Below are 17,566 nucleotides of genomic sequence, written 5' to 3' on the forward strand. Positions count from 1 at the left end.
TGTTTTTGTGGAGCTCTCTGGTGTTTTTGTGGAGCTCTCTGGGGTTTTTGTGGAGCTCTCTGGGGTTTTTGTGGAGCTCTCTGGTGTTTTTGTGGAGCTCTCTGGTGTTTTTGTGGAGCTCTCTGGTGTTTTTGTGGAGCTCTCTGGGGTTTTTGTGGAGCTCTCTGGTGTTTTTGTGGAGCTCTCTGGTGTTTTTGTGGAGCTCTCTGGTGTTTTTGTGGAGCTCTCTGGTGTTTTTGTGGAGCTCTCTGGTGTTTTTGTGGAGCTCTCTGGTGTTTTTGTGGAGCTCTCTGGGGTTTTTGTGGAGCTCTCTGGTGTTTTTGTGGAGCTCTCTGGTGTTTTTGGTGGAAAAAACATCATAGTTGGTGTCGTCTATCGTTCACCAGATTCTGTTGTCAAAGATTTTAATGAATGTCTATCCAGTTCTCTTGATCTGATTAACAAGGAAGATAAACTTTGTTACATCTTAGGTGATTTTAATATAAATCTTTAAAAAAATAATCCAGATACATTTACTGCAGATTTTCTAAATATACTTTATTCTAGTTATTTTTTCCCTCTTATTCATAAACCTACTCGAGTAAAGGAGAATTCAGCAACTTTGATTGATAACATCTTAACAAATAATTTGAGTGAAGGAATGAAATCTGGAGTCTTGTATTTAGATCTGTCTGATCATTTCCCTATATTCCAATTTTCGTTAATCAAGTTTAATACAACTAAACAAAAAAAGAAAAAGATGCTTAAAAGAATTATGAGCAAGCTAAATGTTTCTAAATTTAAAGATATGCTTGCCAGTACTTCATGGAATGATCTTTACAAAGAAAAAAAATGCTCATTTTGCATATAAAAATTTTATGAAAATTATTAGCGGTAGTTTCAATGAATGTTTTCCAATTATTAGCTCTACTAGGAAATATAGTCAGGCCTTTAGTAAGCCTTGGTTCACAGTTGACTTGTTGAAGCTGCTGAGGAAAAAGAATAAATTGTACAAAAAATATATTTCAAATCCTACACCCCTTACCCATGGTGCTTATACATCTTGTAGAAATAAATATACTTATTACATTAGATCGTTAAAAATGAAATATTTCTGTGAAAAATTTAAGAGGTGTTCAAATGATTCTAAAACCACATGGAAAGTTATAAATCAGTTGCTGCATAGAGATAAGACTCATTCAGAATTACCTTCAGTTTTTTATGAAGGTGATAATTCTTTTAATAACTCATTTGATATAGCTCAAAAATTTAATAATTTTTTTGTTAACATTGGACATGAATTAGCCAGTAAAGTTCCTGCTTGTAATGGTAATCCACTAGATTTTATTATAAGGAATTATCCTCCTATTTCTTTTTTTCACCCTCCAGATGTTCAAGAAATAAGTGATATTATTGATGAATTGAAAACATCTTCAACCGGTCATGATAACATTTCTTCATTCCTTGTCAAACAGATCAAGCAGTTTATTTTGCAGCCACTGGTTTTCATTTTTTCACTTTCTCTGAAAACAGGAGTTGTACCAGAGGATTTAAAAGTTGCGAAAGTTATTCCTCTGTTTAAAACAGATGACCCTTGTTGTTTCAATAATTATAGACCCATATCCATATTGCCTTGTTTTTCAAAAATATTAGAAAAAGTTATATATAAAAGGATCTTATTCCATCTTGATTCTAATTTTATTCTTTATAAACATCAGTATGGCTTTAGGAAAAGTCATTCCACATCTATGGCCTTGCTTCATTTGATTGACAAAGTTTCCTCTGCATTAGAAAATAATGAATTTACCTGTAGTATATTCGTTGACTTCTCAAAAGCTTTTGATACAGTCAACCATCATATTCTATTGAAAAAATTGCAAAAATATGGTTATGATGTTACGTTTGAATGGTTAAAAAACTATATTTCAAACAGACAACAGTTTGTTTGTATTAATAGATGCTACTCCAACAAAGCCAGACTACTTTGTGGAGTCCCACAGGGGTCCATTCTTGTACCATTATTATTTCTTATTTATATTAATGATTTATCAAATGTGTCAAATATTATTTTTCCAATAATGTTTGCAGATGACACAACTTTAGTTTATTCTCATTCAAATTTTAATTTTCTGATTAAAAATGTAAATACTGGTTTAACTGCATATCAGGCTTGTGCAAAATTCAGAATTTCAGAATTGGCCTCCATTCAATTCATGAATTGGAATTTGAATTGAATTTGCTCCGCCCCACAGGACGTTGAATTGAATTGGAATTGGAATGACAGGAAGTGGAATTAAATTCATGGCAATTCAAAGAAATTCCACACAGTCACACAACAGAAATAATGTGTTGAGTCTCGCATGCATTCAGTGTTAGGAAGATTACTTTGGAAATGTTATTGCTTACTGTTATTAGTTACCCATTATAAATGTGGTTTGGATAACTTTATCAATGCAAAGCAATTTAGTTTTAAGTTGATTAGTAATTAATTGAATTAAACATTTTTACCTCAGTAATACAACTAAATACAATTACATTATTTTTGTAATTTAATAACAGAAATTTCATTTCACGTAACTATTTACTCCTCAACCCTGCATACATTTTGTTCTAAAATAGATATTGATCAAATTCTTGAAATAAATTACCCACTCAATGTTGTTTAATTAGTTTTGTTCCAATGTAATTTTCATTTCAAAGTAATCACACAAACACAAAGTTATTGTAAATGCAGTTATCATTTATTGAGTCATGTTCCATCATGTTCCACAAAATTACAATTACAATAAATCAAACTTTGTTCTGTGACTAGAGCTTTTAACATTCATTGCTGGGGGAAAACATATCCTTTTAATGTAATCTGTACAAGTAGTTCAAACTAATATCATTTATAATGCAATCATATCTGACATATACTGTAAAGCTTCATTGTTAAACACTTCACTTAAAATATGTACATGAATTTATTTGAATTTTTATTGAATTGCAATTCTGCTTCCTTTAATTCAAATTCGAATTGTAATTCTAGATCCTGTTTTTGACATAAATTCAAATTCAATTCAAATTCAAGAATTTAATTGGAATTAAGGAGTCATTCTCAATTCAATTCTGAATTGTGCACAAGCCTGCTGCATATCCTACATGGTTCAGATTAAATAAATTATCGTTGAATACAAAAAAATCTAATTATATAATTTTTAGTGGAAAAAAATCATATTCTAAGGACCTCTCAAAAGTCAAAATAGAGACTGTGGAGATATCCCAAGTTTCAACAAGATTCCTCGGAATTTTTGTTGATGAGAACTTGAATTGGAAGACACAAATTGACTGGGTTAGCAAGAAAATAAATAAATCTATTGGTATAATTAGGAGGATTAGCAATCTTATTACTACAAATTGTCTTCTTACACTCTATTACAGTTTAATTTATCCATATCTTTCATATTGTAATATAGTTTGGGCAAGCACTTTTCCTTCTACACTTCATAGAATTTTGGTTCTTCAGAAACGTTTTGTCAGGATTGCAACCCGATCTGAGTCACATTCTTCATCTGTGCCTCTATTTCAGAATCTTCAGATACTTACTGTGTATGATATTAATATCACTCAAATATGTGTTTTCATTTATAAGGTATATTCTAATTATGAAAATTTCCCAGAACACTTTAAGACTTATTTTAAATTTAACTCACAGGTTCACTCTTATTCAACTCGTCAATCCTTAGATCTTCATCTTCCAAAGTTTCTTACGTGCAGAGGTCAATTTACTATCAGATTTAGGGGTACCAAATTATGGAACACTTTTTCCCACTTAGCAATAAACTCCTCCTCATTAAAATGTTACAAAAGATATTTAAAAGCCCGTTTAACTGCTGTTCTAAATTAATATAGAAATTATTTTGTTTTTATGTTTTGATCATATTTTTTGTTTATTATTTTTATTACTGTAATTTTCATAAAAATTTGTTGATGTTATGTGTATGTATACATGTATGTGCATGTGTGTTTTGTGTGTGTGTTATGGATATATGCATTTCACTAGTTTGTTGTTACTTTATGTAGTATAGTGTTTTTGTTTTTTATGTTTTTTGTTTTGATTTTATTGTAATTATGTCTATAGGTGGAGGCGTTAAATAAGCCCAGTTGGGGTTTTTTGCCTCTTCCTGCACATCATTAAATTGATAATATTTGTCTTATTTTGTTTATATATTTTATGTTTTGTTATTATTATTGTTTTTTTTTCTTCTGTGCAAATATAAATAAATAAATAAAATAAAATCGGGCGGAGGCGTTACCACTTCTAAGGCCTTTATGACCTTCGATTCGACCTCCCATCTGAGAGTGGAGACCACTAATGTCTCGGGTAAAATACACTCGGGAGTAGACGGGCGTTCGGATTGGTCAAAAATACGAGATAAAGAATCGGGTTTGATGTTCTTGGAACCCGGGCGGTACGAAAGAGAAAAGTCAAAACGTCCGAAAAAAAGTCCGCCGACTAATCTTTTCTCTTTCCGGTACTGACAGCATAGCCTCTATGGGACTGACAGGAAGAACGAAAGACTCGGACCCGAACCCGAACTCGAGACTCGAAAGATGAACTAATCATTTCTGTTTCCAGTACAGATTCAGAATGCGTAATGCGCATGCGCGGTCAACACAAAATGAACGAATCACTCTCTGAGACAACTCGGTAGTCCCGAGTCATATTAAATATTCATGAACGACACATCACTATATTGAACGCGGTCTTCCATTAATCACCCTTCCTTATGCGAACCAAATGATAAGCGTTACGTAAATCCAATTTTGTGAAGATGGATGCTCCCTGTAACCGCTCGAAGGCTGAAGACATCAACGGCAAAGGATAAGTATTCTTTACCGTGATGTTGTTCAACCCTCGGTAATCAACGCACGGTCGCAGAGATCCATCCTTTTTCCCCACAAAAAAGAACCCCGCCCCCGCTGGAGATGAGGAAGGTCTAATGAATTTGGATGCTAGAGAATCAGAAATATATTTCTCCATAGCCTCCCTCTCTGGAACAGAAAGTGAATATAACTTGCCTTTAGGCGGAGACTCACCTGGCACTAAGTCTATGGCACAGTCATAGGGATGATGTGGAGGAAGAGAAGCAGCACGAGACTTCCTGAACACTTCTCTCAGGTCCTGGTACTCCCCGGGCACGTTAGACAAATTCACCGCCTCCTCCTGGAATACAGACACAGGTACAGACGAACACGCAGACACTAGACATGACTCAATACAATCTGTATTGTGAAAAGCGCTATACAAATAAACTTGACTTGACTCATGACACGTATTACTCCACATAGATACAGAATTGTGACCCCAATCGACTCTGGGATTGTGTTGTGTAAGCCAGGGATGACCGAGTACGACAGGTGCGAGGGGTGAGTTCATGAGGAGGAATCTTATTGTCTCAGTGTGGTTGCCAGATGTAATGAGAGTGATGGGTTCAGTAACGTGTGAAATGTTAGGAAGTTGTTGTCCATTAAGAGCCTTGACATAAATCTTGTACGTGAGAGGTGAGACCGGGATGTGAAGACGGTGAGCCAGTCCTGAGTCCATAAAATTACCTTCTGCCCCCGAATCCAGTAAAGCCTTGGTGTCGTGTGTGTTGGTTGCCCACCTTAGTCTTACCGGAAGGAGAGTAGATGATGGTGATGATGAGGTCTTCTCGGCGGAGATCCCACCCGATAGTAGCCTCATTGTTACTACCGGGCTTGATCTTTTAACAGGCACGAGTGTATGAAGTGGCCTGCCCTCCCGCAGTATAGACACAGTCCTTGGGATCTCCGCCGTTCTCTCTCCTCCCGGGAAAGCCGAGCTCTACCCACCTGCATGGGCTCAGGATCACAAACGGGACTGACCGTGTCCAGGTTCTCAGAGCGCAGGGTCTCCGTGCCGCGAAACGAATGGTTCTGTTGGAAGCGACCCATTCTGCTCAGCCTAGCATCAAATCATAGTGCTAGCTCAATGAGTCCATTCAGACAGGGAGGAAGGTCCAGCATATAAATTTCCCTCTGGACACGGTCAGCCAACCCATGCAGGAATCTATCCCACTGCGCCTCCTCGTTCCATCGACACTCTGCAGCCAGGGTGCGGAACTGGATAGAATATTCCGACACCGAGCCGTTACCTTGGCGGAGATCGGCGAGTAGTCTGGCTGCCTCCCTACCCGCCACCGCACGATCGAAAACTCTTCTCATCTCCTCGGAGAGTGCCTGGAACGAGGCGCAGCATGGATCTTGATTCTCCCACACCGCCGTTCCCCAGAGAGCCGCTTTGCCTGATAACAGCGTCAGGACAAAGGCCACTTTGGTCTGTTCCTGATTGAACGTCAGTGGCTGTAAGGAAAAGTGCATGGAACATCGGGTCAAAAATGCTCTGCAAAACTCTGGTTCACCTGCATATCCCTCTGGTGTCAGCAGTCTCGGTTCACGCTGCTGATGCAGCTCTGGTGGAATGGGCTGAACGGGCGGTGTGGGCGGCACAGTGGGAACTCTTAGTTGTTGTAGTTGTTGGGTGATGTGAGGGACCAAGCCGTCAAGGGCAAAGGACGCAGGATTTCCAACCAAAAATTATTAAATGCAAAAAAACAAAATTACAAATGAAATAACTTGAAAAACTGACTGAAAATAAAGTCAGGTCTGGGCCCATAAAAATGATAAACTAAAGAAGATCAAACTAAAACAGTAATCAAACAAACAAACTAAACAAAGAAAACATGGCCTCCCAAATGACACACATGGGAAACTTATATACACACAGGACTAGTCCATTAGACATACACAGGGAACACCACAAATATCACTTAACACAATTACAATAAATAAAGTAATTAACTTCAGAAATATCAAGAAATGGGCCATAAACAAAATATACCCAAATAACTATAGCCAACAAAATATAAATAGAATTATAATAAACAAAACAAACATACAATCAATCATGCACCCCCCAGCTAATTGGCAACATGGATTAGCCCAACAGAACAAAATGGCAGCAACTGACGCCAACCGGTCCTTTATTGGAATGGATCTCCACCGGAGCGCAGCGTCCCAGACAGCGCCAAACCTCCGCTCTTCCCACGTAAGCAACTTAGACTCAAAAGAAATAAACATTAACACAATATACCACTAATAACTAGAAAGTGTGCACCCAACCTAGTCATGTATGGTAAAAGTGTAAATTAGAAATAAAGTGGGTAAAATGAACCAAATATGTGTCTGTCTTTATTATGAAATATATATGGGGTGATCTGCAACAAAATATTTAATTATGAAATATACTAAAGGACAACCAAAATAACATGTAAACAAACAAAAGAGAAGGATGCATGTCTGTGTGTGGTCTAGTTACCACCTTGCTGTGTGGCCACGTTGTCGGCCATCACAGGTGAGCTCGGACACCTGCGTCACAAGCGCTTGGACTGCCCGACCTGTGTTGGAGATGCTCTCCTCTTGGGTGTCCATTCTTGCGATGCTTCGAGTCGCGAACTCGTCCCAAGTCGTGGCGCCTGCTACATCCATTGTGTGGTCAGATCGTTCTGTAACGGATGACAGAACAGGATGTAATTGCAAAACGCTCTTTATTAGTACTCAGCACACTGGTCAGAAACACAGAACACAGATGACCGCCAACACAGCTAGACAGGCGGGCGGACACAAACGCTGGGTGGAACGGTGACGCAGGGACCTCGGTGGACAACAGGTGCTGGTGCTCAATCCAAAGATGATCCCTCGTGATGGTGCTCAGGTCCCGTGAATAATCCCTCGTGACGGTGCTCGGTGATTCAGTGCGGAGTGCAGGGAATCTGGAGATGACACGTCGACGACACAGGGAATCCAATCCACAGACACGAACACAGGAACAGGCACAGGAAACACACCGGGAAACCACAACGATCTGACAACATGAGACACCGGTTACTGAACATATAAAGGGACAAACAATTGAAACCAGCCGGCGCTACTGATCACTGATGATCAGTGACCACGCCCACAGACACACACACAACAACACGTTAGACTAGAGAGAGACAGTGAATTCATGAACCGTGACATCCTCGCACTGCGCAGACCAAACCTCGATAAATCCTCGCTTACTTTTCTTACCCGACTTCCCTCCAGTCGCTTCGGCTACCAATTTGTGCAATGGAGCAGCCAGCTTCGCGAACCCTTCTACGACGCGCCTATAATAGCTCACGAAGCCCAAAAAGGTCCGTAGCTCTGACACAGTGGACAGACGAGGCCATCGAGCTACAGCCTCAATCTTACCCGGGTCCGTCGCTACCCCCTGGGCAGAAATGACATGCCCCAGATATTTAAGTTCTTCCCGAAGTTTGCAACAGTTATTAATTATTAAGTAACAAATATTAATTATTAATTAAAGCTACACTGTGTGATATTTTCCCCCATCTAGCGGTGAAATTGTATATGACTACCTGTAACGTAATCAAACCACTGGAGGCAAGCTGGTGAGGACCCAAACGCAAACTTTACTTTTCAAAACAAAACAAAGGCATGGCAAGGCATGAGACAAGAACCACGGCAGAAAATAGTCAACACTAGAAACATACAATACTAGACAAAGACACAGGGCAAACATGAGGGCTTAAATACACAAGACTAACGACAAGACAAGGTACACCTGTGAACAATAATCAGACGATTAACCAATGACAAGAAACATTGGCAGGATCACATGACAAACGGAATCACCTGACAAGAACCAGGAACAAAAAACAAAACCCAAACCGTGACATAGCCCCCCTCTATGGGTGGCTCCTGACGCCCAACAAAACAAAAGGATAGTTCAGGAGGGTGGTGCAGTGGAGGCAGTCTTGGGGGCGGGATGGAGGGCCAGGTCCATGGAGAGGAAGAGGTCCATGGAGAGGAAGAGGACCTGGAGACTGCGGTAAGACGGGCGACCAGGGCGGAGCAGGCATTGCAGGCGACCAGGGCGGAGCAGGCTGTGCAGGCGACCAGGGCGGATCAGGCTGTGCAGGCGACCAGGGCGGATCAGGCTGTGCAGGCGACCAGGGCGGATCAGGCTGTGCAGGCGACCAGGGCGGATCAGGCTGTGCAGGCGACCAGGGAGGAGACAACCCTTTTGGCGGCCATGGTGGAGAAGACCCCTCCGGCGGCCATGGTGGAGAAGACCCTTCGGGCGGCCATGGTGGAGAAGACCTTTCGGGCGGCGACGGTGGAGAAGAGGAGGTTTTCTTGGGGAGGTTAACGGGCTTAGGCTGCGGGTAGGAGGAGTCCAGCGGCGAAGGCGTGTCAGGGCTGGACGAGACAGGCGGTGAAGGCAGGTCAGGACTGGACGAGATCAGCGGCAAGGGCGGGTCAGGACTGGACAGGACCAGCGGCGAAGGCGGGTCTGGACAGGACCAGCGGCGAAGGCGGGTCTGGACTGGACAGGACCAGCGGCGAAGGCGGGTCTGGACTGGACAGGACCAGCGGCGAAGGCGGGTCTGGACTGGACAGGACCAGCGGCGAAGTGGGCTTTGAGCTGGGCGGGACCAGCGGCGAAGAGGGCTTAGAGCTGGGCGGGATCAGCGGCGAAGGAAGCTCTGGGCTGGACGGGACCAGCGGGGAAAATGTCTCTGGCTCGACCGGGCAGGCGACTGGCTCTGGCTCGACCGGGCAGGCGACTGGCTCTGGCTCGACCGGGCAGGCGACTGGCTCTGGCTCGACCGGGCAGGCGACTGGCTCTGGCTCGACCGGGCAGGCGACTGGCTCTGGCTCGACCGGGCAGGCGACTGGCTCTGGCTCGACCGGGCAGGCGACTGGCTCTGGCTCGACCGGGCAGGCGACTGGCTCTGGCTCGACCGGGCAGGCGACTGGCTCTGGCTCGACCGGGCAGGCGACTGGCTCTGGCTCGACCGGGCAGGCGACTGGCTCTGACGTGAAGCTCTGGCTCGGCAGGACTGACGTGAAGCTCTGGCTCGGCAGGACTGACGTGAAGCTCTGGCTCGGCAGGACTGACGTGAAGCTCTGGCTCGGCAGGACTGACGTGAAGCTCTGGCTCGGCAGGACTGACGTGAAGCTCTGGCTCGGCAGGACTGACGTGAAGCTCTGGCTCGGCAGGACTGACGTGAAGCTCTGGCTCGGCAGGACTGACGTGAAGCTCTGGCTCGGCAGGACTGACGTGAAGCTCTGGCTCGGCAGGACTGACGTGAAGCTCTGGCTCGGCGGGATGAGACCCTGGACGGGCGGTTTCGGCGGGACGAGACCCTGGGTTGTGCTTGGTAGCGGCCCTTCTAGCTGATCGCACTGACGCCAGCAGTGGGTCTGTCATGCTGGAGAGTAATCTCGGACGTCCAGAGTCCGATCCGGTGGCCGGTCTGAGGACTGGCTTGACGTGAGGAAACTCAAGTTCAGCGGGACTGACGTGAAGCTCAGGCTCAGAGGATACCATGGGCTTGCGGGGCTCCTCATCCGCAAAGCCTACAGTGAACAACAAGCCGCTCCACATCAGGGCAAAGTCAATTTACTCCACCAGAGTGTTACGAGGGGTATTGGCTGGCATGAGCTGGTAAAGTGATTCATTGAGTCCATGGCGGAACATGTCCTTTAACACAGCATCATTGAAATCCTCCCCATGGCAAAGCTCGCAGAATTCCTTCACGTAATCCTCGACTGGACGGTTTCCCTGGCTGAGGCGGAAGAGGCGGATTGCTGGGTCCATGATGTGGTCTAGTATTCTGTAACATAATCAAACCACTGGAGGCAAGCTGGTGAGGACCCAAACGCAAACTTTACTTTTCAAAACATAAACAAAGGCATGGCAAGGCATGAGACAAGAACAACGGCAGAAAATAGTCAACACTAGAAACATACAATACTAGACAAAGACACAGGGCAAACATGAGGGCTTAAATGCACAAGACTAACGACAAGACAAGGGACACCTGTGAACAATAATCAGACGATTAACCAATGACAAGACACATGGCAGGATCACATGACAAACGGAATCACCTGACAAGAACCAGGAACAAAAAACAAAACCCAAACCGTGACACTACCCAGTGAATATTAGTTTCTGTTCCTTTCAATTCCGAGGGCGATTTAACTCCTATGGTGGCCGTATTATTCCAAGATTAACATGGCTTCCAGTTCGACTTCGTCCATGAGTGTTCCTTCAAGTGATGAGGTTACTTTAGAAAACTATTACAAAGTGCATTTAGTTATTTAGTCAGTTAACATGTAGGTTATGACCTCTATGTAAAATGAATAATAGTTTTATGTTTTTGTTATTTTGATACCATTTCATTGCTAATATCAGCTATCCCAAACGAATGCAAGCTAATGTTAGTAAAGTATCAGTGCTATGCGTTATTCTGTATATTGAACGAGATTAATAGTGTAAGGCAATGTTTACAGTGTGGGCTACATAATTTTCTCCGTGAGCAGAGTCAGAGATCAGTTGATGCGAAGGATGTGCGAGGGAAAACTTCGAATTTACACAAATAGGCTGAATTACCAGTCGAGAAGAAAGCAGACCACTTCGGCGTACGTTGTAAAATCTTTGCTCCTCGTGAGCTCTTTCCATCTGGGAAAAGTTACTCCAGTATTGGCTTTGGTCTTGCTGATTTGCCTGTCGCGTTGACATTTTAATTCTCTCTTTCGCTTCCTTGGCGACTCTGCTTCATGTCCTCGAAAATAGGCCTCCATCTTCAGCAAACTTTCAAATCTGCCGGCAGTCGCGAGTACAACCTTGGATCAATTAGCGCCTGCACTAAGCCATCCGGCTGATATCTCTAAATAAGCTCTAACTTTAATAATGTCCGACCAAGGGAAGAAAGGCTTCTGGGGGGTGTTTGGCTCGAGGTCATGGTGCAAAGGACCCTATGTTGATTTTACTCCGAATAATCTCTTTAATATAACTCTTTAGCATATAAAATTGTATCACTAAATGTTTTGTTATCGATACATTAGACTCAATATACAACTGAAAATCAGCCAAAAATACCTTCAAACAAGGTTTATAATTATTTATTTTACTCTTATGAATATGAATATGAAATTTACCATATAAAATCATAAGATTCATCATAAAATTGACAGCTGCAGTTTTTGAATCAAAATATATGATAACATCTTTGGATGCTAATTTACAATTATAACCAGATTTCTGTTGAACATGTTTAGATAGATCTTCCCAGAATTTTTTGGAATGATAACATTCAAAGAAAAGATGTAGAATTCTTTCTGGTTGATCAGAACAAAATGAACAATTTTCATCAATACCCATACATTTTGATAAAGTATAGTTACTAACCTAAATAAAATGAAGTATTTTCAAATGTAATTCCCGATGTTTGTTAGATATACAAAACCGAAAGGGAAGCAACCAAGCTTTTTTCCAGATAATCTCTGGGAAGCAAATATTTCACTCTAGGCTGAAAAGATCTATTTTTATCAAATAGATTTCTAATAAATGTATTGGTGCACTTTTTACTGTTAATGTCCACCCCATTTAAATAAAGTACGGGTTCAACTCTACAAATGTTAAGGGACAACATATGGCTTCTCCTTAACATCATTAGACCTGTGGGAATGGCTTTTATCACAGAATAATACTCTCTATATTTAATAGGAAATGCCCACTTATTCATGACATTTTCATAAGAAAGAAACTGAGCTGACTGGTCTAAAACGTCAGATAAAAAGTAAATTCCTTTATCTTTCCATAAATAAAGAGATTTCCGGTTAACTGTAATATAAGCATTATTCCACAAGATTTCTTTATGTGGGTAAAAGTTATGTACATAACATAACTTCCAGGACTTAAGCTTGTTGATACAAATAATCATAATTGATAATGTCACAGGCAGTTTGCTAATAATCATACAATAACAAAAAGTGTAAACCTCCAATCTTTTAAAAAATATGATATGGTATAAAAAACCCATATCGAGTCTGATTTAAGTAGACTTACTTTAAAAGTATAATTTAAATCGAAAAAATCCAAAAGCTCAAAACCACCTTCAGTTCTTGGACCCTGAAAGCAACTTTTCCTCTTCGGTCCCCCTACAGGTTGGAAGCGGAATTGTCCATTACCGCTGTCGTAAATCATTTCTCCGCCTGCAGCTACTGTCGCACGCGCGCTCACTGTTTATCCAGCACCGGCTTTGGAATGAACGGTGTCCACAGACAAGGTACAGTATGTTGCATGATTTCATGAAAGTATGATGTTTGCGACATCAGAAACGAAGAAAAACTAAATTATGACTATTGTAACGCTTGCCGTAAAGAAAGTCAAATTTGTAGTTTTTTTTATGTCTCATCCGAACTACAGAAACGCGACCCGGTTTGGCAAACTTGCATAGTGTGGTTAACGTTACATCAGATATAGAGACGCAAAGCGAATCCAGAAGTGCCTTTCACCCTTTTAAGACTTGATTGAACCACGATTTTGGAAACATTATTTTAAGGTAAAAAATGTTCTATAGTGTTGCTTTAAATGATGATGTTTATTCCTCCAAACAAATTTAGTAAATAACTCGTTTATTTTTTTTTTTTTATTTTTTTACAAATCGAAGCTTGAACAGAAAGAGATAAAGCTGGATAAACAAATCTAGATACAACTTCTGCTTTGGTCAATAGGACTCTGCCTATATAATAGTCAAGTATCTTTGAAGCCAGTTATTATAAGATGTTTTGAGTTTTTTTAAGTGTGGGGAGCTTAATCTTAAATTATTTGAATTATTACTAATATTTTTTTCAAAATCTAGTTTTCAAAGAACATCACGTCAAATACAGTGCTCTTCAAAACACAGCTTGGATTTTCAGTGTATTAATTGCTGAAAATTATGGACAAGAAAAAAAAAATTACAGGAATATACCATGCTGCATTGCAAGATAGTAAGACACACACACACACACACACACACACACACACACACACACACACACACACACACACACACACACACACACACACACACACACACACACACACACACACACACAATAATCTAAAATCTGACGAATCATTAAATAAATCTTACTATATCAGTGGACATCACTAATCTATATGATGATTATCATAGACTTTTATTATGAAAAGAGACTCTTGTATGATGTCCGGCGCCACACTTTCGCCCAGTTGCATCATTTCCGCTTTTTCTGTTCACCGGCTGAGGGTCCGCATGTGAGTCTCAACTGACACTTAATCTTAATTCAGAACTTATACACACACTGCTCTGTGTTTATGGATCTCATATATAGAGAAATGCGATCATAACAGCGGCGAACTGTGATTGTAGAGACGAGCGCGCGCTCGTGCGCGTGTGTGATGATGACAGATAGTGATGCAGCTGTATTTATTTACACTTCAAAGTAACTTCATCATAATGTCCATAAAGTGCTTTGTATCATTTAATAACAAACACTTTTTTTTAAATGTATATAAATAAGAGAGTATATGTGTATGTTTGAGACAGTTTGAGCATTTCGTCCTTATAAATTGTCTGTTCCTCTTGCAGTGCAGTCACAATGTTACAACAATGTTGTTGGTTTAGTGATTCAAATGTTTATGAACCTATCCGTCTACATTAATTTCTGTGTTTTATTGTTATTATTGTTATACAGATAGCAGGTCAGAAAAGTGAAACTGAAATTGTAAACCCAATGAATAGATGCAAATCGAAAAATCTTCATTTAAAAGCTGCAGTCCGTAACGTTTTTGTTTTCAAAATGTATATTACAAGCGAGTATATCATGAATCCATTTTCCAAACCGTGTTTTTGTCTTATCCTTAATCACTACCGTACACCTATAAAAAGTGTTTATATTGGGACTATTTTAGACCAGTCGGGTCGCACCACTGCGGAGTAACATGACCAGTTTATACATAAACATAGAGAAGTAGATCCGGCTACAATATTCTTCCGCAAGACGCATGCAGTTTCGTTTATTAACTGCTAGAGCGCAAAAAGTTATGGACTGAAGCTTTGATAAAAGTAAAAATAATAAAAACACACACATGAAGAAAATTATTTTGAATTAAGCAGATAATTTCACCCACATTTTCGTTATCATACACAACTTGTCCCAAACCCGAATGACTTGCGTTTTCTTTTCGATGAAACCACAGTGAATGAGGACTGATGCTTTAATGCTTGAATAAATGATGTAAATGTACCATGAAAGCATCTTAACAGTGGCTCTTATGACTTGTTCACTATATATTATAATTATAATTCTTCTGAAGTCATATGATGCTTTGCATGAGGAGCAGTCCGAAAGTTGTTCACTGTCATTCATAAAATAATGTAATCATAAAGTCGGCATGAGTCGGAGCTTGTGCTAGTCTTTTCTTCCCTTATTGTGTCTTATATATATCCGAGTGAAACGCTTCTGGAACAAGAACAGATGTGGGCGGGGCTTGATTGTGTCTGTGGGGAATTGATTGGATGATTGGATGGATGTGGTTTGCTATTGGCTGATCTCATGTGAGTGACAGGTTAAAGCCCCACCCACATCATCAGAGAAGAGAAGAGATGCTGCAAGAGGAACTTATTCTGATTCAAGATTACCAGGAACATGAATTTTAAAACAATAATCATGTGCACCGATAAGTCATATACTGCAATATTCCATTAAAAATAAATTATTTATTTCATGGTGACTTTAATTGTTTTGCTGGAATAAAGAAGTTTAATCTGAAACTTCTAGAGAGCTTAAAGTCCTCCTGTAGTCAATCACTTTATCCCTTAAAACTCATGATCACCAAAATGACACATTTAAACGCTTTTTTCTTCTTCATGCCTTAATATATCTTGAATGTAACTCGACACCCTTGCCTCATTTAGTATACGTGGTTCTGTGAATATGCAAATGAGCCCCGCCTCCACCCACTCACTCCCTCAGCTCAGAGATCCACTGGTTGACGATCACACGTTGATCTGATTGGTTACAAGGTAGTTTGTGACGTCAGAAACACCAGCGATTTCAAAGCGTGTGTTTGAGACTGTCTTTGGTTCACTGCAGTTTTAAGGAGGAAATACTCAGCAATGGTGTCGACTTGTGAATTTACACATGGTTTGTCTTAAAGCATATTAAAAACACCACATAGACACATAAACAACATTAAAAGCTGGATTTTCACCACTGGGGGACTTTAAAATGAGTTTCGCCAAGCGTGTGTGTGACTGATGGAGTGTGTTGTGTTTATTTGCAACGCCAAGGTCAAGGGTTCGATTCCCAGGGAAAGCAAGAACTGATGAGAATGTAAATGTGTATCTTGAAATGCAATGTAAGCGTCTGCCAAATGCATAAATGTAAATGTAAGTGTGTTGTCTAGTCAGAATGGTGGAAGCCGTGCCAGAATCCATTCACTTCCCGACGGAGGAGGAGCGAATCCTGGAGCTCTGGGAGCAGAAGAACTGTTTCCAGGAGTGTCTGAAGCAGTCCAAGAACCGGCCCAGGTGAGTCCTGGGTCATCACAATCATGCTTTGTGTAGTGAATAGGGGAGAGTGGGGTAAGCTGTGCCACTTGAAGTTGTCGTTTAGACAGGAAGAAGTAAAGCAGCACTGCTAGGTATTCGGTTGGGTATCGTTTAAGGTTTAAAGGTTCCAGATTTCGATTCTGCTTATCGATTCCAATAAGGTAAAAAAACAACAACACTTAGATATCATTCACATTTAGTCTTATTACAAAACATTTAATTCTAGCTGAATATCATGAACAATAATCAACAGGCTAAAGAACACTTACGCAAGGAACATTTGCCTTTGGTTTAAAAACACCATAGAAAAACAACTAGCCTAGCTAATATACATTTCAAGCCTTGTTGAAGACAAGTATACAACCAGTAATTAAAAAAAAAAATTATATGTATAAATTATATATGAAAAGTTATATTAATAGTTGAAATCGCAACAAATTGACACAACCGAACGAAGATACGACTGAAATAAACAGTGTTTTTTTAAAGATTTTCAGGTATTCAGGTACAGAAACTGTAATCAAATGTAAAATACCACTGCACTTAAAATATATATAAATAAAATATACATTACAAATATAGTTAAAGTTATTCAGGCAAGAACGAGTGAATTTTCTCTGTGTCTTTTGTTGTTTGATTAGTGTTATTATAGAGACGGCAGCAGGAATATTAGGCTGCTGTCCCTTTAAGAGTTGCTCAGATCCAATATACTGATACACACGCCTGCACCAGTGAAAACATGAATGCTTAAACTCACAGTAAAATAACTTTGTGTGCGCATCTCTGAAAACAGCGTGCAGGTCGTGTTGCGCTTGAATTTTATTTTATTTAAGATTTTGAAAGTCATATTGAAATGCTCACAAAGGAATCGATAAGAGGAATTGAATATGTTATATATTGGGTTATATTGAGGCATTGGATTGTGAAAGATGTACGTTTTCTGTTTCACCCTATTTACATCTTCACAAAGCAGCCTGGAAAAGGTTCAATATCTTTTGTAAACATTGTTTCCTGCATTTGGAGGCAAAGTTCACTGGCGCTTTTGAGCCACTTGCACATCTCACCCCAAAGTGTGTGTTTTTTAACAATGCTTTTAATAATAA

General features: G+C 40.5%; 1 protein-coding gene across 2 annotated transcripts in view; it reads left to right on the forward strand.

Annotated features, from left to right (window-relative positions):
* The first annotated feature begins 13,421 nt into the window (after positions 1-13,421).
* The window catches only part of iars1 (isoleucyl-tRNA synthetase 1), a 107,216-nt gene continuing 103,071 nt past the window's right edge, over positions 13,422-17,566 (forward strand). Inside the window, exons 1-2 of one of the 2 annotated variants that reach the window (XM_082156372.1) lie at positions 13,422-13,445; positions 16,319-16,442. In XM_082156372.1, coding sequence (XP_082012498.1) covers positions 16,324-16,442 — 119 coding nt within the window. In that variant the 5' untranslated portion in view covers positions 13,422-13,445; positions 16,319-16,323. Of the gene's footprint in view, positions 13,446-14,076; positions 14,165-16,318; positions 16,443-17,566 lie in introns of those variants that run through there. The other variant, XM_082156371.1, reaches the window with a different exon arrangement.

Source organism: Leuciscus leuciscus (assembly GCF_965113295.1).
Source record: "Leuciscus leuciscus genome assembly, chromosome: 23".
NCBI lineage: Eukaryota > Metazoa > Chordata > Actinopteri > Cypriniformes > Leuciscidae > Leuciscus > Leuciscus leuciscus.